Raw genomic sequence first — 27388 nt, forward strand, 5'->3', positions numbered from 1 at the left:
GTTCAGTTACACTCGAAGTAAATTGGCCTCTCTGGCAAGATTCCTATTCGTTGGTCTGTCCGACGTACGTCTCCGTTCCCTCCTTCAGGGAACGAGGGTTACCTTTGTAACCGAGACGTTATAGGGTGGCATGAGGTCTATGAGGGGTGGCAACACCAAAGTAAGCGCCCAACAATTGCAAACAATTTTTGAGTTTCTGTTATTAACAGAGGTGGGAATGTCTGTGTGTTTACCCAGAACACCCTATCAACCACATACTCTAGCAACACCCCAGCAATTGCAGCAAGAGCCTAGCAACCCCTCAGAATCTCCTAGCAACCACATATAGCAACACTTTAGCAATCACCCAGAACATCTATATTCTGGCCTAACTGACCAAACTATTTATGTTTTTAAACAAGACTTTAAGTTGGCTTTATGACAAGCCAGCATAAATTTGTCTTTCAAACTTTTAATCTAGTTGAAATGAAACAATTCAATATTTTCTTACAACTATAAACACAATCTCAAAACTATGCACCAACTTGTACAAACCTCAAACTTCCAGGTCAAAATAAAATGTTTAGTCAAAAACGTATTCTTGTCTGACAAAATCAAACTTTGGCCTCGGTTGACACACAAAACTTAACAAATACACAGACTACTGCACTGCCCAGTGAACACTAGTGAGATCAATTCATGTAACACTGTAACAAAAATACCGCTTACTGGGATTCAGGAATTATTTTGCAGCTCAATGTCTACTACACTATACAAAAATAAATTTACAGATACAGTAAAATACAGCAGTGATTTTCTTTCTTTTTTTCATTTTACTATTGTAAATTGATCTGGCAGTAGTATGAACTTGGTATGCACCACAATACAGTATACTGTCAATTACAGTAAAACTAAATTCAGCATCCTCTGCACATTTGGCCAAATTTTATTACAGTATATAAGGTACTATAGCAGTGTATTGGTGATCTGACACAAGTCATTTCTCAGTTCTGCAAAATACAGTATAACAAATGGCTACAGAGAAAGTTGACAGTCACAAGTTTGAGGGTGTACAACGTGCTACAGTTTACTGTACATAATGAAATTTCCCTCATCTAAAGTACTGGTACTGTGTAAGTTTAAAACCCCTGTAAATTATTCATTAAGCTCTCTCTCAGATTTTGACTGGTGTGTGTCATCAGTTTTGCTATCTAATGTAGTCATTGTTAAACGTTTTGAGAAATGTGTCTTTGTTTTGAGAACTGAACGAAGTTCAATTGTCACTTCTGCATGTCACTTCTAGATAGTCCAGAGTATGCTCAGTCAAATGGCAATGCTGAAAAATTCATATTCTCAGGCAACTTCTGAAAAAGGCTGCTGACAGCAAGTCTGATCCATACCTTGCTTTGCTCAATTACAGAACCTCTCCATTAGAGTGTGGTACGGCTCCAGCTGAGACGCTGATGAATCGGAAACTTTCACACTACACATCTTGTTCAAAACAAAAAGGGCATGTGAAAATGAAGCAGAAACTCAAGCAATTTAAAGAAAAAACAAAAGTACTTCTATAACAGGACTGCACAACATCTGCGACCACTGGTGATGGATGACGTTGTCAGAATCAGAAGTGATGAGAACTGGAGCAAAAAAGCTACAGTTATTCAAGAAGTAGCTCCAAGATCTTATACTGTGAAAACAGATGATGGACAAATCCTCAGACGTAACAGACGTGATCTGCTAAAGACTGAGAAAGAAGTGAAAGACTTTGATCAAAGCAATGCTCTGTCTGATTCAACTGCCTTGTCCAAAACAACTGACTGCAAAACTGATTCGCACACAGACACTCAAACATCAAACAGTCACACTTAGAAGATCTGCAAGACACATTAAAAGACCTGATAGACTGAACCTGTAAGAAATAGCTTTAAATACAGCAGTGAGGAGTTTAGTTTAGTTTATAAGTTGTATTAACTGTTTATTAAGTGCAAGTTTAAATGTGCTGTATAATAACATGAAGTTTATTTTCCAATGTTTTCTTTAAAGAAAGGGGGATGTGATGATATCAGATTGTTGTTTCTTAAGAAAGCCAATAGATGGCACTGTGTTAAGTGTTATGTGTGGAGTATCATACAAGTAATATAAAAAGAAGAAGCCTAACACATGTTCAACTAAGAAATAAAAGACAGACATGTTGAGACTGCACTGAAGACTTTTTATTAACATAACCAAACAAAACACAGTATGTGTGTGGCTGTCAATAAAACTGAAGTCAGAATAGTTTTATCGTATATTTAAAAGTTTTACGACATTCTTTACACATTATTTGTAGTGATTCTTTACAATACAAATGGTTACAAAACAGCTTTAAAGAAAATATTAAAGAAAAAACAGTGTTTTCTCACCAGATCACATGATTGTTTTCCATTAATATATCATACATTTACATAGATATAATAGTGTCTAACATTTTTATGAGAGAAAATCACCTCAAAATCAAAAGAAAGTCATGACATGCATTTACAAAAGTAAAGCATTTTAGGATCAGGATGTTTCCATTATTCACATTTGTTGATACATGATTATTAAAGCTTTCCAAAATAAATATGGAAGTTGTAAAATTAGGTTTGTTATGAAATTTTAATTTTATTCTGAACCCCATATTTCAATGTATTGTTTCGCTGAGGAGTGAATGGATAGACCAAAAACAATATTATACCAGCATCTAACATCTATAATAGCGAACATTTTCATTTATAACACATAAAACATAAAATACAGCTGGACAAATAATATTATTTACAGCTGTAAGTCACTTCCAGATATTGACAGCTGACATGGATCAGAGTTTGAAGCACTTAGTTGACAAGAAGTCTTCTCAACACACCTTATAAAGTAAAAACAAAGGGAACAAAGATTATTATTTATTATCTTCAACATAGCATGTATAAAGTGAAATAATTTTATGATTAATAGGTAAATTAAACTTCAAAATTCAGGATGAAAATTGTACATAATAAAACAAATGGCTTACTTCATGTCGGACATTGATAAGTCACATCCAGATATTTATAAGTTCCAACACAAGGATTAGAGAAATGAATGTTTGATGCAGAAACAACACATTTCTTTTTTCTATTGCACCTGATTCATGAAGAGAAAATAATAAGTATGTAAGAACAGCTTTAATGTACCATAGACATAAGAATTACATTTTCCTTGCTCTTGTAAAATACATAAAATGAAATGTAAACATTTTACTGTTATCTGTCAATCTTACCGAGAGGAAACTATACTGGTGACTGGTGCTCTGCAGTTCGTATTTGAGATCTGAGAAGCTGGTTTCCGATAAGCACATGTTGTGTTATCGCTCCGTCCGTAGGTGGCTTCAATAATCCTTATTGATCCAGAATCTGATACACGTTAAAAAACAAAACAAACAACAAAACAAAAAAAAATTGTGGTCTTGAGAATTGTGGTAAAGTTTAAGAAATTCTCTTCCACTGCTTCATGACTCTCTAATTCTGTCCTGTTTAGACAAAGAAATATTAAAACTACTGAATTACTCACTACATCTGAGGATCCCAGATCTTCCTTGACAGATCACGTTTGCATCTATACCTGCAGAGGGGAAACATACAAGATGATATATTACAATTACTTGAAATAAATAATTTAGTTCTGTACTTGAACATGTTTAATCAATTGCCGTTCTTACCATGTTGGCACAGGATCAGCAGCACTGAAAATCAAAATCAAACAGAAACAAACTGAAACACTGAATTGAACAGTTGAAATCATGCCAGTTGAGTCGATTGTAAATCATTACTTACAAAGGATCCCGCTTAGCTTTAGCGTCAGCATGTTGAAGGTGTGAACCAAAGGGAAACTCAGGAAATCTCTTGAGGAGGAACATGGGAGCATGGTTTTTATAGCAGACACAGACGCGTTATCATTTGTTTACTGTAGATAACCAATGCGGAAATGTAAGTTTATTATCTCAGAAATTTCAAAACAAGCTTTATAAATTCAGATGCAGCAATAAAAATAACTACAGTAAATGAGGAAATGGTGACAAATATATGATTTATTTTGTTGATTGTTAACTTGGCTTATTGATTTTCATGATCCTATTTTACTGCTTTGTTTTGATCATATATTCAGTCACCTTCATGATTGACAGTCCTGAATATTTCCAGAAAAGTTGTTCCTGTTGTGGGATCACAAATAATGTTTTTGTGCTAACATTTTGGGAACATTACTAAAGACCAAGTAACTCTGAATTACATTCTATTAATGTTACTGGAGGAACATGTTTTTTTTTTATCATTTTGAGTCCGGGTCACATTGATTATTTATGCCTTTGCCAGAATACAAACTTTCTCATTATTTCTTTCAAATCAGCTTCACTACGACACATTATACCCAGAGTTATGACTCCCTGTGCTGAAACTGCTTCCTATTCAATAGTCATTTTGCAGCACCACACCACTCTTGTTCACGCAGATGCATTCTGGGATCATTCTGTAGAAGTCTGTTCCCCCTATGCTGACGTATGTGTTTCTACAAATTCTGAAGAAAATGTCAGTGGAGAAGATGTTAAAGTCCAGAATATTTAATACCAGTAAACCAATTCAGAGGAAAATAGAAGAATTATGGTTGAAGCTCATATGAAACTCACATCCCATTATCATCTCCAGTATCTTTTATCTTTGTTATCTATAGTTTGGTGATCTTGTTCTTAAACCTGAAGTGTTTTATGACCCAGGAAACCACAAATGTTATGTCCTTTATATTATTGTTGAGTATTGAGCACTCCTGATTATTTATCTGCATGTTTTGATCACGTGCTAAAAAACTGTCGTTGTTTTAAGAAATGGTGCATCATTCAGACACATATCAAGTGAAGCTATCACTTCACTTACTGATCTTCTTCATAACTGGACTAACTCCGAATTGATTTTACTTGGGGACTTAAACTGGGACTGGTCATCAAAACTGTCCGATCCATTCAAGGATATTTGTGACTCTCTTTGTTTGGAGCAATTGATAAACTCTCCAACACGGTTAAACCAAAAAGACCCAAATAAATCTTCATTAGTTGATGTTATTTTAACTAATGCTTCTCATGGATTTTCTGCATCCGGAGTTTTTTGTAATGATGTAAGTGACCATTGTGTTATAGTATGTGTGAGAAATTGTAGGACTCCAAAAAGTAAACCACGTATTATCTTAAGACGTTATTTTAAACGTTTTAATGAACAAGCTTTTTTACAAGATATTTATGATAGTGATTTACATGTGGTTTCATTGATACCTGATGTTGATTTAGCATGGGAGTATTTTAAATGTACATTTTTAAGAATATGTGATAAACATGCTCCTTTTAAAAAATTTAGAGTAAGAGGGAGAGACAACCCCTGGTTTACAGACTTAATTTCTTCACGCATCAAAGAACGTGATGCTGCATGGGTTAAAGCAAAGAAAACAAATAACCATCTGGACTGGGTACATTACAGGACACTAAGAAATAGTTGTACAAAATTGGTAAAAAAATCTAAATGTGATTATTATTTAAATGCGATAAATGAAAATATTAATGATCCCTCTAAATTTTGGAAGTTGTTCAAATCAGTTTCTAGTCTAAAACCCTCTATGAGTTTACCTGATTATTTAAAAGTAAAAGAAAAATTTATGAAAGGGAAAGAAAATATTGTTGAGGTTTTTAATGATTATTTCATTGCTGCGGGTTCAGCCCCTGACCCTAGTCATTTAACGAACGGTATAAGAAACGGGAACGTTGAAGTTGAAACATATCGTTCCACTCAGCTTTTTACATTTAAGCCTATTTTAGTAGCACAAGTTTATAAAGCCCTACTAAATTTAGATTGTAAAAAGGCAACAGGGCCTGATAATATAGAACCTTATTTTTTTTAAAATTGCAGCAGATTTTATAGCAGAACCTATTACTTCTGTTTTTAATTTAAGTTTAAATTCAAATGTAATTCCTTATGTTTGGAAATCAGCCATGGTTCTTCCCTTGTTAAAAGGGGGAGACCCCTATGAATTAGATAACTATCGTCCTATTTCAAGGTTATCAGTTATGGCAAAAGTTTTTTGAGTCTCTTGTAAATAATCAGATTAAACAGTTTTTAACAGAAAATAATATCTTAAATGAGTTTCAATCAGGATTTAGGTCAGCCCATAGTACTGTAACAGCGGCAACACTTGTCACAAATGATATTATTACTTCTCTGGATAATAAAAATTACTGTGCTGCTTTATTTGTTGATCTCTCTAAAGCTTTCGACTCTGTAGATCACAAAATTCTATTAAATAGACTCAGCTGCTTAGGGTGATTCTCACGAAAACTTGGTTTTAAAAATGTTAAGCATGAAAATGTAAAAAATGCTTAAATTTACTTTTTTTTTTTCCAGACATTAGAAACAAAGTCTGGAGTATTTGTGAAAATTAATTAAAAAACTTTTACTTATCATTTAACACTTTTTTTAACATAATTTCGAAAATAAGTCCTAAAAAATCTCATTACCGCAACAGTCTGAAAACATCAACACTGTTAGAAAAATTATTTATCTGAAAGAACGCAGTGTGTCTTAGTTGAAAATTTCACTTCAAAAAAACTAGAAATTAAGAAAGGAGTTCCTCAAGGATCAATTTTAGCACCAATTTTATTTTCACTTTATATAAATGATTTAGGTCGTGAGATAACTATAGCTAAATTGCATTTATACGCTGATGACACAATAATTTATACGGCTGCACAGTCCATGCAGAAAGCCGTAGAGCTATTACAAGATTCCTTCCAGGTATTGCAATCTTCATTGTTAAATTTAAAATTGGTTTTGAATATTAAGAAAACTAAATATATGCTGTTTACTCGCTCTCGTAACAAACTTGTGATTCCACCCATTTTAACTTTGGAAGGGGATTGTGTAGAAAGAGTAAATACTTATAAATACCTGGGCATATGGCTCCATGAAAGGTTGGGTTTTAATATTCATATTGAAAATCTTTTAAAAAAACTCAGGCCCAAATTGGGGTTTCTTTTTCGTTTAAAGAAATGTCTTCCTTTTGGAGCAAAAAAGAGAATTATTCAAAGTTGTTTTCTTTCTGTGCTGGACTATGGCGATGTAATTTATATGCATGCTAATGTATCTACACTAAAAAAATTAGAATGTATATATCATGCTGCAATACGATTTGTAACTAATGCTCCTACACGTACCCATCATTGCATTTTGTTTGACTTGGTTGGCTGGCCCTCCTTGTATCAGAGGAGAAAAATGCATATGTTGATGTTTATTGCCAAAGCTTTAATAGGTAAACTGCCTTTGTATATCTGTAGTCTCTTATCTTATTGTTCTGGTAGTTATAAAACTAGATCGTCTTTTAAATTACTTTTAACAGTGCCTAGATCATACTCTGAGTTTGGTAAAACTGCCTTTTCTTGTTATGCGCCTAGATTGTGGAATGAAATGCAGAATACTTTGCGGCTTGACGTGCTCCCATCTTTAAATATTTTTAAAAATCTTTTGGTGTCTTACCTGAAAGAATCTTGTTCTTGTTTTACTTAACATTTACATATTTTGTTAGTTCTGAGTGCTGGACAGGACCTTTTTTTTTTTTTTTTTTTTTTCTGTGTGTGTGTGTTGGTTTTAAAGTGTTTTTGTGTGAAACTTTGTGTGCTGCCAATTTGGCCAGGACTCCCTGGTAGAAGAGATTTTTATCTCAATGGGATTATTCCTGGTAAAATATGGGATAAATATCACAAACATTTGCATTTAATCATCCAGCAGACGCTTTTATCTAAAGTGACTTACAAATGAAGAGAACAGAAGCAATTGAACCATCAATTGGGCAACAATATGCAAGTGCAAGTACTAGTCCCAGTTGGTCTAGCACAGTACACGTGCTATGTACTTTTTTTCCCTTAAATGGACATATAGAAAAGCAATTGTTGACAAAAAATTGCATCTTCAGCAATTTCTCAAAAAATGGCTAAGCTCAGGTTGAGGTAAAGGTCCATGAGAGGAATGTTGTGCCTCTTTGGGAGCTTCTGGAGGGCGCATAAGTCTGAAGTAGTGAGTTTAGGTAAAGTGGTGCAGAGCCAGTGTTTGTTCTGTAGGCAAACATTAAAGCTTTGAATTTGATGTGAACTGATAAAGAGGTGTGACGTGAGTCTCGTTAAAGACCAGTCTTGCTGCAGCATCCTGGATCTATTGCAGAGGCTTGATAGTGCATGCTGGAAGACCTAAGAGAGCATTACAATAGTCCAGTCTGGATAGACCAAGAGCTTGGACAATGAGTTGTGTAGCTTGCTCCGATAGGAAGGGCCTGATCCTCCTAATGTTGAATAAGGCAAATCTGCAGTTCTAGCAATGTGGTCTGTGAAGTTCAACTGATCATCAATTACAACTCCAAGGTTTCCTGGCTGTCCTGGAAGGAGTTATGGTTGATGAACCTAATCATAATAACAGACTGACCAAAGTGCTGCAGAAAATCAAAGTGACTGAAACTGTTTTGTTTTGTTTATAAGTTGTATTAACTGTTTAATAAGAGCAAGTTTAAATGTGTTATAAAATTAACATTAAGTTTATTTTTCAATGTTTTCTTTAAAGAAATGGGAATGTGATGACATGCCGGTAATCGCATTGACTAATGTCCGCTCAATTAACAACAAACTGGATCAAATATGGCATTTGATTGTGATTTTAGAATGAGTAATCTTCTTTGCCTAACAGAAACTTGGCTAAAAAAAATCAGCCGAATCCTACGTTAAATGGATATACTATCATTAGAGCTGACAGAGTTAAGGAAAAGTCATGCAAGTCGGTTGGAGGTGGTTTATGCATCTTTGTTGACAATAAATGGGCAAAGGACTTTTGAATCAGGGAGAAGATTTGTACCTCGGATTCACTAGGGGGACAGATATAGACAGTAAACTGAGTTTTGTGGATAACACTAATAATATTTTGAAAAAAATGTATGCAATGTCTATTCCTAATACGGAGAATCGGTAGGTTTGGAGTAAGTCAAAACATATTGGACATTGGTAGAGTCAATCATTGGTAGAGAGTGTGCTGACCTATAATTTAACCTCATGGTTATGGGCATCTTAACTGTAAGCAGAAAAATAATCTGGCAAGAGTTACTAATATTGCATTGGCAGACCACAGGTTAAGTTGGGTGAGGTTTACACCTCAAGATGTGTTGGAAAAGTGAAGTGTATATTAAAAGACCCAACTCATCCTCTGTGTGATCAATTTGTTTTATTGCCCTCTGGAAGATGATTTTTAATGCCTAGAGCAAAAACTAATATTGTGTTCCTGCTGCGATAGGATTTATTAATCAAAAAGCTATGTGCTTCAGTATGATGGTTTATTATTATGATGGTGTCTTAGGTGTCTGTATGTGTATTTGGTTTCGCTGGTGTGGTCAAAGACAAATTTCAAACTTGGTTGACAATAAAGATGTATTGGATTGGAAGAAAGCCACTAGATGGCACTGTGTTAAAGTGTTATGTGTGGAGTACAATATAAATAATTATAATATAAATAATATAAATGTATTATAACATATGATATAAAAAGAAGAAAACACATGTTTAAGTAAGAAATAAAAGACAGACATATTGAGACTGCACTGAAGATTTTTTATTAACATTACCAAACAAAACACAGTATGTGTGTGGCTGTCAATAAAACTAAAGTCAGAATAGTTTTATTGTATATTTTAAGTTTCACAACACATTATTTATAGTGATTTTTTACAATACAAATGCTTACAAAACCATATTAAAGAAAAACTCTTACATTTTGTAGATTCTTCTACTAGAATTTGAGTTGTTTTCTCACCAGATCACATGATTCTTTTCCATTAATATGATAAACATATAAGTCATTTACATAGATATAATAGTGTAACATTTTTATGAGAGAAAATCACCTCAAAATCAAAAGAAAGCCATGACATGCATTTACAAAAATAAAGCATTTTAGGATCAGGATGTTTCCCATTATTGTAAAATTAGGTTTGTTATGAAATTTTAATTTTATTCTGAACCCCATATTTCAATGTATTGTTTCGCTGAGGAGTGAATGGATAGACCAAAAACAATATTATAAAGCAGCATCTAACATCTATAATAGCGAACATTTTCATATATAACACAAAAAACATAAAATACGGCTGGACAAATAATATTATTTACAGCTGTAAGTCACTTCCAGATATTGACAGCTGACATGGATCAGGGTTTGAATCACTTAGTTGACAAGAAGTCTTCACAACGCACCTTATAAAGTAAAAACAAAGGGAACAAAGATTGTTATTTATTATCGTCAACATAGCTTGTATAAAGCTAAAGAATGTCAAGATTAATAATTCAATTAAACTTCAAAATTTAGGATAAAAATTGTACATAATAAAAAAAAAAATGGCTTACTTAGACACATGTATGAGTCACGTCCAGGTATTTATAAGTTCCAGCACAAGGATTAGAGAAATGTGAGTTTGATGCAGAAACAACACAACTCGTTTTTCTATTGCACCTGATTCATGGACAGAAAATAATAAGTACGTAAGATTAGCTTTAATGTACCATAGACATAAGAATGACATTTTCCTTGCTCTTGTAAAATACATAAAATGAAATGTAAACATTTTACTGTCAATCTTACCGAGAGGAAACTATAATGGTGACTGGTGCTCTGCATTTCGTATTTGAGATCTGAGAAGCTGGAAGCCCATGAGCACATGTTGTGCGATCGGTCCGTCCGTAGGTGGCTCTAATAATCCTTATTCTTCCCCGACCTGATATAAAGACAAAGAAAACTGTGGTCTTGAGAATTGTGGTAAAGTTTAAGAAATTCTCTTCCACTGCTTCATGACTCTCTCATTCTGTCCTGTTTAGGCAGAGAAATATTAAAACTACTGAATTACTCACTACAGCTGAGGGTCCCAGATCTTCCTTCACAGATCACGTATGCATCTATACCTGCAGAGGAGAAACATACAAGATTATATATTACAATTACTTGAAATAAAATAATGTAGATCTGTACTTGATTATGTTGAATCAATTGCCATTCTTCTTACCATGTTGGCACAGGATCAGCAGCACTGAAAATCAAAGTCAAACAGAAACAAACTGAAACACTGAATTGAACAGTTGAAATCATGTCAGTTGAGTCGATTGTAAATCATTACTTACAAAGGATCCCGCTTAGCTTTAGCGTCAGCATGTTGAAGGTGTGAACCAAAGGGAAACTCAGGAAATCTCTTGAGGAGGAACATGGGAGCATGGTTTTTATAGCAGACACAGATGCATTATCATTTGTTTACTGTAGATAACCAATGCGGAAATGTAAGTTTATTATTTCAGAAATTTCAAAACAAGCAAGATTCTAAAAAACGAAACTACTTATTTTTCTGATAACAACTGCATGGATTTGCGGCAACATTAAAGCACTGAATTCCATCAACACCATTATACAGTTGCAAGAAAACGTATGTGAACCACTAGCAGAATCTGTGCAAATGTGCAAAATTTTAACAAAATAAGAGGGATCATACAAAATGCATGTTATTTTTTATTTAGTACTGTCCTGAGTAAGATATTTTACATAAAAGATGTTTACATATAATTCACAAGACAACAAAATAGCTGAATTTATTAAAATAACCCAGTTCATAAGTATGTGAACCATTGATTCTCAGTACCGTGTGTGGTTACCTGGATGATGAGCCCGATCACACGAAAATGTGTATCAATAGTACGAGTTTGTAATCTCGTAGAATATATACGCCAAAATGAGTTTTGGCGTGCTTATGGTATGCAGTTTTTCGCGTGCATATGATATGCACTTTCCATGAATTTGGAACCACCTTACAATATAAAAAGAGCTGAAACTATTTGGTAAGGACACCGGTTAGTTGAAAAGCACAGTCTTTTAACACATGACCCTTTAGTCCATCTGGGCCAGGTGCTTTATTTGTCCTAATGTTAGGAAGACTGGCTGCTGTTTCATACTCCTTAAGCTTAACAGGCTCATATGCTGGAATATTAAGACATATTCTCTCACATTCTTCTACAGAAAGTGCACCTTGAACACACCTTTCTTCCCATAATACTATTAAACCCTTCCCTTGCCTTCTTAGCACTGCCTTTATATAATCTATTCTCAATCTCATCCTTATATGCTAGTTTAGCTTTCTTTATTTGACTCCATAGATGATTTATTTTGTTGATTGTTAACTTGGCTTATTGATTTTCATGATCATATTGCACCCTATTTTCCTGCTTGTTTTGATCATATATTCAGTCATCTTCATGACTCAATTGAGAGTCCTAAAAATTCCTGGAAAAGTTGTTCCTGTTGTGGGATCACAAATAGCGTTTTTGTGTTAACATTTTGTGAACATTACTAAAGACCAAGTAACTCTGAATGACATTCTATTAATGTTACTGGAGGAACTTTGTTTTATAACTTTGAATCTGGTTCACATTGATTATTTATGCCTTTGCCAGAATTCAAACTTTCTCATTATTTCTTTCATAACATCATCACTGCGACACATTATACCCAGAGTTATGACTCCCTGTGCTGAAACTGCTTCCTATTCAATAGTCATTTTGCAGCACCACACCACTCTTGTTCACACAGATGCATTCTGGGATCATTCTGTAGAAGTCTGTTCCCCCTAGGCTTACATTTGTGTTTCTACAATTTCTGAAGGAAATGTCAGTGGAGAAGATGTAGTGTAGATTCAGTTAAAATCCAGAATATTCAATACCAGTAAAACAATTCAGAGGAAAATAGAAGCATTATAGTTGAAGCTCATATGAAACTCACATCCCATTATCATCTCCATATATTTTATCTTTGTTATCTATAGACTGTGATCTTTGCTTGGTCTTAAATCTGAAGTGTTTTATGACCCAGGAAACCACAAATTTTATGTCCTTTATATTATTGTCGAGAATTGATCACTCCTGATTATTTATCTGCATGTTTTGATCACATGTGACTTACAAATGAAGAGAATAATAGAAGCAATTGAATTAACAATAGGTCAACAATATGCAAGTGCAAGTACTAGTCCCAGTTAGTCTAGCACAGTACACGTGGCAAGATTTTTTTTTTTTTTTTCTTAAATGGACATATAGTAATTGTTATAAGTAATATAAGTAATTGTTGACATAAAAAATGCATCTTCAGCAATTTCTCAAAAATGGCTAAAGATTCAGAAGCTCAGGTTGAGGTAAAGGTCCATGAGAGGGATTTTGTGCCTCTTTGGGAGCTTCTGGAGGGCGCATAAGTCTGAAGTAGTGAGTTTAAGAGCCAGTGGTTGTTCTGTAGGCAAACATTAGAGCTGATGAAGTCAATCACAACTCCGAGGTTCCTGGCTGTCCTGGAAGGAGTTATGGTTGATGAACCTATCTGAATGGAGAAGTTGTAATGAAGTGTTGGGTTTGCACCGACCACAAGCAGCTCTTTCTTTGCGAGGTTGAGCTGAAGGAGGTGGTCCTTAATCCAGCAAGAAATGTCTGTCAGGCAGGCAAAAAAAGTCTTAATACAAACACCCCCAAATGAAACACCGATCACAATGACGGTGACCAAAGATTTTCAACATCGACATCTAAACCTCTGTTAAATCTCAATAAGAACTGTATACGAATGACCAAAATAAAGTCAATCTGGTTCATAATACGTGAAGCTGGTAATGCTGTTTGTGGTGATGTTTAATCCTCTGCTGAGATCTTAATGTCTTTTCAGTTGATTTCATCTAAAGCTGTGGCTGGAAGTCAGATGTGGTTCTTCAGTGATTCTACTCATTATCATCAGGTGTCTTCAATAATCAAACAATCATCACTCAATTAATCATTTAATTATCTAATGAACTCTAGCACTGCTTCAGTGCTACTTTTAACACCCTGCCAGTGGTTTCTTTTATAAACAGAGAGGGGGTGTTAACTTGACACAACATAGTAGATGGATATAAGGCTGTGTGTCATCCTCCTTTGGGGAGGTCAGATTGTAATATTATACATTTGCAACCCAAATATTGAGCTAAGTTCAAACAAGAGAAACAAGTGGCTAAAGAGATACAACTGTGGACAGATCAGAGCAAAGAAGAACTTAGAAAGCAACTGTTCTTTGATGCATGTGAAGATGTACAGTACATGAGATCACTGACACGATTACGTTTTTGTGAAAACAATTGTGTTAAGACTAAAACAATTCAAATGTATTTGAATAATAAAAAGGGCACTTTCTCTTGAGGAAGAAAAAGGGCAGGGGCTCAAGCCCCCTTTTATGTCTATGTGCACGTGCCTGAAGAGAGGTGTGACGTGTGCTCTCTTTGGCTTGGATCTGTTGCAGAGGCTTGGCAGTGCATGCTGGAAGACCTAAGAGAGCATTACAATAGTCCAGTCTGGATAGACCAAGAGCTTGGACAATGAGTTGTGTAGCTTGCTCCGATAGGAAGGGCCCGATCCTCCTAATAATGTATAAGGCAAATCTGCAGTTCTAGCAATGAATTTGGGATTTTGCTGGGCACCAACTCTGCCACTAATATTCAAATCCCATGTATACATTGTTTTTTGAGCTTAATTTAGTGTCTGCTGTGTGTACCATTACCTACCATTAACATTTACCATTTACCTGAGAACATCAAATCACTGATTTATACATTAACCTGCAAGAACACACACATTATTGTCCTCATTTTCAGTTAATTTTCACTTTCACTTATTCTTTTCTTGAGGTTTATTCATATTCCTATAAAATAAACATCTCATAGCATGTAAATAAAGAAGGTCATAATGAAGCACATGAGGTTGTGTAAAGGCTTGTAACAATCAAATTGATAACAATAGCTTTAAAGCCATGTCAGTGGTTAGTAAATGAGTATAGTAAAGTCTGTAGAGTAAGAGATGATAATTAATGGTGAAAACATTGTAAGTTAAATTAATATCAGAACAAAAGTTGCATCCAATTTCAACAGAATTATTGTAGACAAACACAACACAAGTAACTTCCAATTATTTGTTGGGTTAATTAATGAAATGTATATTGTGTATGTCATTTGGTTAAAAATCCATACAGTTAGTGGACTTAAATTGTTTTACTTTGGATTACTTTGAATTTATGTCTGAAAATACTATATGAATAAAGGAATAAATAAAGGAAAAGAAACCAAGACAGATGTTTTCACTCCATCGCAGATCTTCTTCTTCACCACCAGGAGGCGCTAGCAGCTGTGTATCCCATATATCAAGCACAAACACATTTCCATCCCTTTCATCATGATCTTAGTCACCCTCTGCACTTCATCTCCCAGAATCCTTCCTGGTCCACACATTCTAAAATTATCACAGCTGTCTGTCCAACCCAGTATCACGCCAAAGCATCTAATACACATGCTGGTCCACTAGAGGATGTGTGTAAGTCTCACGATTTGCCTTCTAGGCCTGAAAATGACACGCATATATGAAGGTGAAGTACCAGCAGGGGGCGATAATTTCCTTAATGTCAACAACTTCCCACAGAACAGTGCATTTTCCAAAAATCCCCGCTTCTGATTCGGTCCGGTTGGATAATGTAAGCCATAATATTTTTTCAGGTGTGGTCATTTAAAAAAAAAATGTTTCTGTATTCTAACGTTATATTTGTTCTAACATTATATTTGTGTGTGTGTGTATATATATATATATATATATATATATATATATATATATATATATATATATATATATATATATATATATATATATATATATATATATATATATATGGTGCGGTCATTAACGTTATTGGAGGACTGTTTGATTTTTTTTTTTTTTTTTTTTTTTTTTACATTATTTTCCTGTCTTTGAAGAAAATGAAGAGACTTTCTGTTTTTGAACAGGTGGCTATTCTTGTAACGTTGAGGTAAAACTTTAACTCTGAACTGAAAAATATCCCATGTGGAATGATACTTTTGAGTGAACTGAGAACCATCTGAGCATTCTATCAGAACTGTTGTTGTTTTTCTATTTTAGAGTATTATTGTTGAAAGAAAATAAACTGAACAAAACTTTATTTATTTATTTATTTTTTGTACATTTCTTGGTTAAATCATAAGAGAAGTGAAACAAAGAATTTATTTCATGACTATTGTTTTCTTTATTTATTCTCTACTCTATTTAAGAAATAAGTGTAAAACTTCTGTTATCTTGGAGGGGCATTCCTACTGTCTTGTGGGCTGATAGAGGGGAAGAGGGGTTAATCAACACCAGTATACTCTGGGGAGCTACCGTGTATTACTAAGTTCCAGAGCCTCAATCCTCATCAGTCGCTGCTACAAAAGGCAAAAGCAACATTAACAAGGCAGATAAAAGCATATATATATATATATGTGTGTGTATGTATTTAAGTAACATCTTTTTGTCAATAGCATATTCAAAAATTTCAGCTGAACTGTAAATTAAATTATGCCAGATTAAATTTTAATACTTACATATCCTAAATTTTTTCCAAAAATGCTGAGATCCATAGAGAGAAAGACTGCAGTCGATGATGTAGCCAATTTCAGCCTGTCTGCAGTGAAGGGGAAGCTGTTTGAGACATGCAAGAAATAACTATGTGATGATTTTTCTCCTCCCTACAGTAGTTAACCCACCTGTGCGCTGATATTAGGACCTTCCTGGTCAGTTGGGACTGCAATGGTAGAGTCTTCGGCCTAATAAAAGATCAAAATAATTCAAAAGTATAAACTAAAGTTGTTTAGAATGCTAAATTTGGTATGAATGATTTAGTGAGAGTTTTACTGCAGTGCTTACCTGGATAAATGTAATCTGGTGAGAAAATTTGCTGTGTAAAAAATAAAATGTTAGACATAATGCAAAGTCACTTATTTGATAAAAAGTTAGCAAATTTATAATGCTACCTAGTCTGCACCAGTGGATCCACTGCTTGCTTCACATATTGCTAATTCAACAATGCTAGTGACTCATTAGCTGTGCTTCAGCTATACTACTGACAATGACAATGAACTTTGTAGCCCGCAAAATTTCGCTGTGGCACACTTTTAAAGTATTACAATAACATAGGCAGAAAACATTGCTTTTGTTAGGACATTTAAGTAACTATATGATAAGGTTAAAGCTTACCTCAGAAATCTTACTAGCAGTCACCGGCGCTTAGTTGCAGTTGAGACCTTTAAAACACGCATACATAACTTGCAGTAAATATTAAATTCCATAATCTAACAAAATCTTTTGTCAAATGAAATGTTAACGAGACGCGATCCAACAGAAGACAGAACCCATTACAATCACTGTTTGTACTGAATGCTCAGGCACGACACGACAAATGCCAGACAGTATAACTTACTGATTTCCCGTTATATGTACGGTACTCCGAGTCCAAGCGCTCGTGCTATTTCTGACACAAGGTTTGCATTTTGTAAAGGTCCGGTAGCTTCAGTGTGTTCAATATAGACAGCCGCGGGCTGTTAGCATTGTAGACACGCGGTGTAAGGCAAATCATGCCAAACCAAATGTACAAAAATAGGAAAATAAAAAAAAAACACGATGGAATGGAGCCAGAGGATCCGTTACAGCAAATACAGTAGTATACTGCAAATTTTAAAAATACAGTAAATTGCTGTATGTGGTGTTTGACGTCACAGAAAATGCCCATGATGCAAAGGGAATCACAGTTATTTACTGTTAAGAGAATTAGCAGTATATGGGTGATATATGGTAAATAACTGTAGAAATTACAGAAATTTCTAACAGTGCTGGTCGTCCAAGATATATTGCAGCAGAAGATAAACTTACCCCTACAATGTAGTGAAATTCCCTGCTACATAAATTTGGCGTCACAAACAGGATCATACTTAGCCTGATTTTTGTTGTAGTATTCTGTCCCAGGTCTGTAAGCAAGCAGAAAAATGGCAGAACTGGAAGAACTGAAGAAGGAGTTTGCTGAGATGCAGAGGAGGTTAGCGGAGCAAGCTGGTGCATTGGATCATGCCAGAATGCAACAGCGAGAAGCTCTGTCATTGGCAAGGGCAGTAATGGAGCAGCAAGCATCCACATGTGCACCTCCAGCAACAATCTATAGAGAGTGTTCTGAAAGAGCGATTAGTCCTTGGACCAAGGGATGATTTCCTAAGATGAGAGATGAAACGGAGGATCAAGGAAGAGCAAAGCTTGACTTTTGCACAACTGATGCAGGATGCCATCACATGGTCTGAGGAGGCACAGTCTGAAGGTAACTTGAAGACTTGAAAAAACTTAAAAGTTGTATTGTGAAAATATGATGCTAATATACACTCACCTAAAGGATTATTAGGAACACCATACTAATACTGTGTTTGACCCCCTTTCGCCTTCAGAACTGCCTTAATTCTACATGGCATTGATTCAACAAGGTGCTGAAAGCATTCTTTAGAAATGTTGGCCCATATTGATAGGATAGCATCTTGCAGTTGATGGAGATTTGTGGGATGCACATCCAGGGCACGAAGCTCCCGTTCCACCACATCCCAAAGATGCTCTATTGGGTTGAGATCTGGTGACTGTGGGGGCCATTTTAGTACAGTGAACTCATTGTCATGTTCAAGAAACCAATTTGAAATGATTCGAGCTTTGTGACATGGTGCATTATCCTGCTGGAAGTAGCCATCAGAGGATGGGTACATGGTGGTCATAAAGGGATGGACATGGTCAGAAACATTTAAACGATGCCCAATTGGCACTAAGGGGCCTAAAGTGTGCCAAGAAAACATCCCCCACACCATTACACCACCACCACCACCAGCCTGCACAGTGGTAACAAGGCATGATGGATCCATGTTCTCATTCTGTTTATGCCAAATTCTGACTCTACCATCTGAATGTCTCAACAGAAATCGAGATTCATCAGACCAGGCAACATTTTTCCAGTCTTCAACTGTCCAATTTTGGTGAGCTTGTGCAAATTGTAGCCTCTTTTTCCTATTTGTAGTGGAGATGAGTGGTACCCGGTGGGGTCTTCTGCTGTTGTAGCCCATCCGCCTCAAGGTTGTGCGTGTTGTGGCTTCACAAATGCTTTGCTGCATACCTCGGTTGTAACGAGTGGTTATTTCAGTCAAAGTTGCTCTTCTATCAGCTTGAATCAGTCGGCCCATTCTCCTCTGACCTCTAGCATCAACAAGGCATTTTCGCCCACAGCACTGCCGCATACTGGATGTTTTTCCCTTTCACACCATTCTTTGTAAACCCTAGAAATGGTTGTGCGTGAAAATTCCAGTAACTGAGCAGATTGTGAAATACTCAGACCGGCATGTCTGGCACCAACAACCATGCCACGCTCAAAATTGCTTAAATCACCTTTCTTTCCCATTCTGACATTCAGTTTGGAGTTCAGGAGATTGTCTTGACCAGGACCACACCCCTAAATGCATTGAAGCAACTGCCATGTGATTGGTTGATTAGATAATTGCATTAATGAGAAATTGAACAGGTGTTCAATCACTGCTCCAGCACGACATGACAAATCCCAGACAGTATAACTTACTGATTCCCTGTTATATGTACGGTACTCCGAGTCCAAGTCATCGAGTGTTCTAATCCTTTAGGTGAGTGTACTTTTTAAAGATGGTACCCTTTTTGTTAGTATATTTGCAATGTACTATTGAAAAGGGAATATATTTGAAATACAAAAAAAGTATACTTTTTTCACCAGGGTTCATATTTTATCTGTAGAAAAATGTTTCTCTCATTTTTTTATATATGGAAGAGCAGGAGATATGATTACATGATGACTGACAGATCTAGTGCTCTCATATTCATAACACTCACGCACATGAATAAAATAAACTATACAAGGGTGGATTAGAACCTATAGAACCTCTGGCACGCTTAACAAAATTTGGTAACACTTTATTTTACAGTGTCCTTGTTACATATGTTGCATGTACTTACCATAGTAATTATGCATAATTACATGCAAATAACCCTCAACCAAACCCTAATCCTACCCTAACCCTATAGTAAGTACATGTTGTTAATTAATATTACTCAGTACTTAAAAATATAATTACACTGTAACAATGACACCTTAATGTCTATCATAAATCCATCTGAACAATTTAACTTTCAATGCGGATCCAGGTAGGCATATTTATTGACTAATGAAAATACTCTCGGGACTAACAATATATTATAGTATAGTAGATGTAAGGATGAAACTATCATATTAAACATGAGGTCTATGTCAATAAATTTTGTGCATTTATTATTCTAATAATACAATTACAATAATCCCCCCCCCACCACCACCACCACACACATTCCTGTCCCACCCACTTTTTTAAAACAAAGATATGCCACTAATCACAGACATAATAAAAGTGAAACTTGTTCTCTCTTTTTTTTGGTGGAATATAGCTTATTTGTAATATACGGTCTGACACGTACTTGATGTTAACAGATGATTTTTTTTTGATGCTCCAACAAGATTTTTCTTTTTATTTTATTATTATTATTATTATTATTATTTTGTCCTTTAAATGCCTTTATAATGATGATGTTAATCTAGAATCAGAGCGTAATTTACAATGCATAGGCCTAAATTCATCCACTTTTCCAGAAAGACATAAAATCATGTGGCCAGTGTACTGGATGAAGAACATGTTAATGAACCACTTCTGACAAATTATGTTTGAAATGATTATTATTGCCTCTGACATCAACATCATTGTGTAGACCTATTTTACAATCTATAAATGTTTTATCCTATATGTATTTTTAATGGTCTGAATCATAAAATAAACATAAACATGTGGTTGAAAACACTGTGTGCTGAATGTGTCCGTCACTGGCTTAGCAAGTCAGAATCTCGTAATTAATGTAAATCCGACAGTGCTGGCGTGAATGCACCTTGATCCCACCAATGTGATCATTAATGGTTAATCACTCATCAGCAGCACTTGGAAACAACTCAAACACTTTCAGATTGATCAACATATCATTTGAACATTACTCAACTAAAAAGTAAAAAACAAAAATGAATAAACACTCGCAGAAATCAAATTTGGATTTTACTTTAATTTGACAGTTTTTGTGTGGTAGCTGCTTTTGCCAGTCATTGATAGTTTTTTTTTTTTTTTTTTTTAAGTTTTGTTTGTTTGTTTGTTTGTTTGTTTGTTTGTTTTATGGGCCACGAATTTCACCCTTTTTTAATGTATACTTTTTACATTGTAAATATCAGTAAACAAGATGCTGCAAGGAAACGAACGAAATAAGAACCAAATCCTATGTACACTTTCCCAGAAATTATGATATTTATGTCTATAATACAGGTCCTATAGGAATCTTATATGGTTCCAAAATATGATTCATTTTCTTGGAATCCTTTTTTTTTTTTTTTTTTTTTTTTTGAATATTTGAAGAACGTTCAACAAAAATAACAAAAATCTGTTAGCTGAATAAATAGCCATACATGGTCAATGCATATATTGCAGTAGGCTATATTTAAAAAATATAGGCATCATGTTTAGCAGTAGCCTATATTCCCATATATTTTTGTTCCGTCAGGACCGTCTGTCTTTCATTTGAGTCTATACGTGAAACTGAAAGTGTCCGACTTCACAACCTTCTTTATCACCGAGGATACAGCACTTCAGCAACGCCGCAAATATCGACGGATCGTTTGCAAACAGCGAAACAGCAATTAAACGCTTGCAGAAATCAAAGACTTAGAACGCGCTGTTTGTGTTCATTTTCTCAGGTGAGATTACCTCTAACTGAATCAGCTGTGAGTTCACAATTGTGATGATATGACCATGTTAGAACCGCATTTCAGCTCTGCGCTGTTCAACGTTCCTATAATGGAACGGGACATGGAATGTTCGGAACAATTACATCTTCCTCGAACTCTTTTAGCTAAATAATTCTAAAGAATACGTAGGGTCCAGGCAACGGGAACTGTGGTGTCCAATAACTGCATTGGAAAAACTACTTGAAAAAAGTTCTGTTTTTCAACAGTTTTTTTAATTTCCAAGAATTTTCATAATGTTGAATGTGTTTTTTTTCTCTTTATATTCAGAAGAACATAAGAAACCCAGAAAGTGAGTAATTATAGCCTACACAACAGCTTACTGCTGAGTATAAAATAGCGGACGAGGGACTTTATTTACATATTTACTTTAGGTTTAGTAGATGTCAAGTGTTGAGCATAAAATGGCGCACAGGTAAGGTGATTAACAACAAAGTATGAACATTAACTTGGTAAAAACCGTAAAGATACATCAGAGTCAAATACAGGCAATGACGATTCGGTTGTTAGCCTTATTACGATTTTCACATCGAGGAAGCAACAGCGTTGTATAATTTTAATTCATTTAAAACTGGCAGATATACATTTGGAAAAAAAAAAAAAAATCATAACTTCAAAGTCTCTTGTTCTGCGAAATTTATGCAAGAATATTAACATCCGAGTTAGTAGACAATAGGCTATTTATAGTCAACAGAATGTGTTAAAAGGACCATCAAAATAAAGTGAAACCAGATGTTGATCCAGGAACATGTTGTACTTGGTGAAAATCACGTTCACCGTTATTCTGAAACCCAAATTGTTTTTTCCTGTCATTGTTGATATTTTTTTCAATGTTTATGAAATTTGTGTTTTGCAGCCAGCAGTAGTCCGGACTTACATCAGCCCAGCCAGGGGCGTAGTTTGTGTCAAACTGCAGTGTGTATCATCTCTCTTTCTGTGTGTTTAAAAGGAGAAATGGCAGAAGCCAGTATTTCAGTGGATCAGGACGAGTTCAACTGTTCAGTGTGTCTGGATCTCCTGAAGGATCCAGTGACGATTCCCTGTGGACACAGTTACTGTATGAGCTGCATCACTGACTACTGGAATCAGGAGGATCAGAAGAGAATCTACAGATGTCCATTATGCAAACAGACCTTCACACCAAGACCAGTTTTAGGTAGGAATGTGGTGTTTGCTGAGATGGTGGAGAAACTGAAGAAGACGAGACTCCAATCTGTTCCTGTTCCTGCTCGTCATCGTCATCCTCATACTGGATCTGGAGATGTTCAGTGTGACTCCTGTACTGAAAATAAACAGAAAGCAGTGAAGTCGTGTCTGGAGTGTCGAAGCTCTTACTGTCAAAATCACCTTGAACAGCATGAGAATCTCTTCAGTAAAAGACACAATCTGATGGACGCCACTGGACGACTGCAGGAGATGATCTGTCCTCAACATAATAAAATGCTGGAAATTTACTGCCATACTGACCAGCGGTGTATCTGTATTCTGTGTTTGGTGGATGAACACAAAAATCACGACACTGTATCAACTGCAGCAGCGAGGAAAGAGAAACAGGTACTGCTTCATACTGGATCTCAGTGACAGTTCATGTAATTTCTCTCCACTTTCATTATGTGCTTTTCTCTCAATCAGGAAAACTGATGTGATTAAATATGTTCACTCTTGTGTAGCATTTCTCAGATTTATTAATATTTCTGTTTTCTGCAGAGACATTTTGAGAAGAAACAGAGAAACATCCAGCAGAGAATCCAGGAGAGAGAGGAAGATCTTCAGCAGCTGAGAGAGGCTGTGGCGTCTCATAAGGTGAGTTTGGAGAAGAAGTTTGAGTCTCAGTTTGGACTTTCCTCCAGTGCTGGAGCTCTTCTAGTCCCACTGAAGTCACTGTGTGATTGTGATGTGTGTAACAGCGCTCTGCACAGACCGCAGTGGAGGACAGTGAGAGGATCTTCACTGAGCTCATCCGCTCCATTGAGAGACGTCGCTCTGAGGTGAAGCAGCTGATCAGAGATCAGGAGCGAGCTGCAGTGAGTCGAGCTGAAGAACGACTGGAGCGACTGGAGCAGGAGATCAATGATCTGAGGAGGAGAGACGCTGAGCTGAAGCAGCTTTCACACACACAGGATCATGTTAATTTCCTCCAGGTAACACAGATCTTCTCAAACACTGAGGACTTTAACAAGCTTCTGGAATTACAGTGAGTTTGTGTTTTTGTGTCTGTAGAGTTTGTCGTCTGTCTCTCTCTCTGGATCTACAGACGGCTTCACTGTCAGTTCTCATCTGTCCTTTGATGAAGTAGTGAAATCTGTCTCTCAACTCAGAGACAAACTGCAGCAGTTCTGCAGCGAGGAGACAGAATTTATATCTGGAAGTGGTAAATAATCATTTATTATCAGAAAGGAGTTCAGCACCAATTAATCAACATACTCTATATGTACAGTTGAAGGTTTATGTTTCTCGTGCAAGAGAATTAAACTGCAGATGTGTTTTGGTGTCCATAGTGAAAACCGTCCAGGTCATTCTGGCTCCTGAATATCAGACCAGAGAGGAGTTTCTACAATGTGAGTTACTATAAAATACACAAGTCTAAAATCCAGTCTAGTGGGAGAGTTTGACTGTTTTGCTCTAAATTACAGCATTATTCAGTTCAAGACCATACTTTTTTACTTTGTTTAAAATCCATGGGCTGCAAGTGCAACAAATAAATAAAAATAATAATAAACATCATTATGGATTAGTTGCACCTGTGACAATGAAAAACTTTTTTTTTTCCAAAAGTTTTGCAACAGCAACCAAATTGACATTAAATTCTCAAAGGGACTTTCTTTCTTTTTTTTTTTTTTTTTTTTTTTTTAAATGTTTCCATGTTTTATTTTGTCCATAAAATCATGTTATTTAGATCCAACCGTTACTCAAAATATTTTGTTTTGTGTTTCACAGAAGAAAGTCATAACGGTTTGGAGGGCATTTAATAGAGCATTTGTGTGCATGTCATTCAGACAGAGAGCATATAAGAGGTAGTGCAAAAACAATTGTATCTAAAACTATTCATTTTGAGTGAATTATGTGGATTGGCATGAAATTTAGGTTAATTTTACCTACACCATATTTGACACTTGCAACACAAGTAATGTTATTTTATCATGAACAGTTAAATGTAAAGGCATTATACTTTAGCATACATGAAGAACAAATGACAGTAACACATTACTATGTTCACAGGAAGTGAAACACTGTTATCTGTTAAATAATAAATGAAATTCATCTTGTGGTCAGGCATATTGAGGTGTTATTGATGATTTTATTTTTATCATTCTGAGAAAAGTCCAACTTTATCATTATAAAATGATAATAGACCCAACAAATGTGTTAAATTAATGATGTAAAATCATGAACGATTGTGCATTTATCTCCATCAGATTCCCGTCTGTTGACTCTGGATCTGAACTCAGTGAATAAAAGGCTCCGTCTGTCTGAGGGAAACACAGTGATCACTGTCGCTGACAAACATCAGCGTTATCCTGATCATCCAGACAGATTTGATTATTGGATGCAGGCGTTGTGTAGAGAGAGTGTGACTGGACGCTGTTACTGGGAGGTGGAGTGGAGTGGAGATATAGGAGTGTCTATAGCAGTGACATATAAGAGTGTCAGGAGGAAGGGACAGGAACCTGAGATTAAAGCTGGACGTAATGATCAGTCCTGGAAAATGTTCTGCTATCCTTCAAGTTGCTCATTCTTTCACAATAACATTGAGACTGTCCTTCCTGTAGTCAATGTCTCCAGTACAATAGGAGTGTATGTGGATCACAGCGCAGGGATTTTGTCCTTCTACAGCGTCTCAGACACAATGAGCCTCATCCACAGAGTCCAGACCACATTCACTCAGTCGCTTTATGCTGTGTTTGGATTAGATAATAAAACAAAAGTGAAACTGTGTCATCTAACCAATTAAATCATATTATACATGAACCAGTATCAGTAAGATGTCATGAAAATAAACAATTTAATGGACTGTAACACTTCTACCCTTTTAAGAAAATGTTTTATTCTGTTGACTCTTTTGAAGAAGTAAAAAAAAAAATAGTAATCAAGAGCTGATAATGAATTTTGAAAAATGTGTGAAACTTAGTCCTTTTGTTGAATGAAGTTTGCTGTAACACTTGTTTAAATGTCAGAAGTAGCTTTCAGATCTCTAATAAAATATTTCTAATAAATACAGTGGTAAGAATGAGATTTTAAATCCTTTAAAAATATATCTGGATTTCTGCATTGATTTCTCATTAGGTCTGACCTTAATTTAACTTACAATTGTAGACAAACACAATCTGGCTAAACTAATAAAACATTTTCACATTTTTAATAAATACTCAGTAATCATTCACAGTGCGGTGGAGAAAATAAGGGAGCCTTTGAATTTAGTAACAAAAGCTGGATATTTTCAAAGGGTTCACAAACATATTCTTGCCTCTGTATATTAAAAGCATTGTCTTCTCCTGCATGTTCATTCAATTCATTCAATATATGCATTCTGTAATTTCTTTTTTGCTAACTCAGGTGTTTTGTTTTATGTGAAATTGTGCTTTTTTAACAGAGGGTTTTTTCATGCTCAAACAAAAACAACCATTAAATGTTGAATTTTTATTTAAAACTGGGCTGAATTTTTATTGTAAGTTGGTCTGACACATGTGATGATTCATATTACATTTAATGTGGTATAATTTACATGCATGCAGTCCATGATCATAATTACACTCATCAACTTCATAGATTTTCTGTATATTTTCTTACTGACATGCACACAAAAGATAAAATGACAATGCACATTCTGGAGAACAACACACACAAAAAACATCAAGTGTATTATAATATAAAATATGAGGTAGCCTATCAGTGTCACGTTTCCAGTCATTCCTACATTTCCCATAATCCTCCCTGTCAATCACCTGCACTCACTCCACCAATCAGCTAACACTAATCACCACACCCAGCTGCCATGCATTACCTGGACTATATAAGCTAGTCCCATCCTCACACACATTGCGAGATTTTTGCTGGCGGAACACTGAAACTGAGATGAGTTATGGTGCTAGATTTCAAACAGTGTTTTGTACCGTGGATGCAACTATAATGGGTAGTGATGGGAAACCGAGGCTTTCTGAAGCATTTGAGGCTTTCATCAAATTGTGCCGAAAAACGGTTCATTTCTCGAAGCTTTTAACACAGTGCGCATTAGTGACATCTGGTGGTCAGACTTGTTTTCTCCACCATATCTAAATCATCGCGGAGCAGAGACGGTTTGAAAAAGCACGCTATCAAAGCTTCGGAAGTCTGTGACAGAATCACTCTTGTCTTGAATCAGTTCTATCTAATCTGATGTAATCTCATCTAAATTAATTTGTGACAATGTGACCCCCACTCGTGTCATGTGTAACCTGGTTAACGGATTCACATATTGATCAATAATATAAAATATACAATTATGTGATCATAATTGATGTGAGTAGTTTAGTGCGTTGTTTAACCCTTATGTTCTGTTCGGGGTCTCTGAGACCCCAGCAATAAAACATAAATGCATTTTC

At 35.5% G+C, this 27388-nt stretch overlaps 2 protein-coding genes and 1 long non-coding RNA gene across 3 annotated transcripts; 1 reads left to right on the forward strand and 2 right to left on the reverse strand.

The window, feature by feature from the left end:
* Window positions 1-3042: 3042 nt before the first annotated feature.
* On the reverse strand, window positions 3043-10816 carry LOC125267870 (rhamnose-binding lectin-like; the record flags this gene model as incomplete). The annotated part of the gene is made up of 6 exons (XM_048189935.1): window positions 3043-3389; window positions 3547-3597; window positions 3695-3718; window positions 3810-3933; window positions 10448-10547; window positions 10677-10816. Coding segments are annotated over 6 exons (576 nt in total), but the record flags the coding sequence as incomplete, so codon positions are not given.
* A 139-nt stretch (window positions 10817-10955) lies between these two features.
* Window positions 10956-11341, reverse strand: LOC125270706. Its single transcript, XR_007185429.1, has 3 exons — window positions 11210-11341; window positions 11095-11118; window positions 10956-10993 (listed from the first exon to the last, which is right to left on the reverse strand). It is a non-coding gene; the product is annotated as an uncharacterized LOC125270706 (long non-coding RNA).
* Window positions 11342-22682: 11341 nt separating this feature from the next.
* LOC125267933 (E3 ubiquitin/ISG15 ligase TRIM25-like) lies at window positions 22683-25761 on the forward strand. Its single transcript, XM_048190054.1, has 6 exons — window positions 22683-23363; window positions 23517-23612; window positions 23717-23950; window positions 24030-24180; window positions 24308-24367; window positions 25226-25761. The coding sequence occupies exons 1-6, from the start codon at window positions 22764-22766 to the stop codon at window positions 25759-25761; spliced, it is 1677 nt and encodes a 558-aa protein (XP_048046011.1). The 5' UTR covers window positions 22683-22763.
* Window positions 25762-27388: the final 1627 nt, after the last annotated feature.

The sequence above is a fragment of the Megalobrama amblycephala genome, linkage group LG1 (genome assembly GCF_018812025.1).
Source record: "Megalobrama amblycephala isolate DHTTF-2021 linkage group LG1, ASM1881202v1, whole genome shotgun sequence".
NCBI lineage: Eukaryota > Metazoa > Chordata > Actinopteri > Cypriniformes > Xenocyprididae > Megalobrama > Megalobrama amblycephala.

What these genes read in the sequence shown, in the direction of transcription:
- LOC125267933 (XM_048190054.1), top strand. Translation starts at nt 22,764, where the DNA reads ATGGCAGAAGCCAGTATTTCAGTGGATCAGGACGAGTTCAACTGTTCA. An exon ending in ATCATGTTAATTTCCTCCAG is followed by an intron (nt 23,951 to 24,029) that starts GTAACACAGATC and finishes TTGTGTCTGTAG; the next exon opens with AGTTTGTCGTCTGTCTCTCT. An exon ending in CAGAGAGGAGTTTCTACAAT is followed by an intron (nt 24,368 to 25,225) that starts GTGAGTTACTAT and finishes TATCTCCATCAG; the next exon opens with ATTCCCGTCTGTTGACTCTG.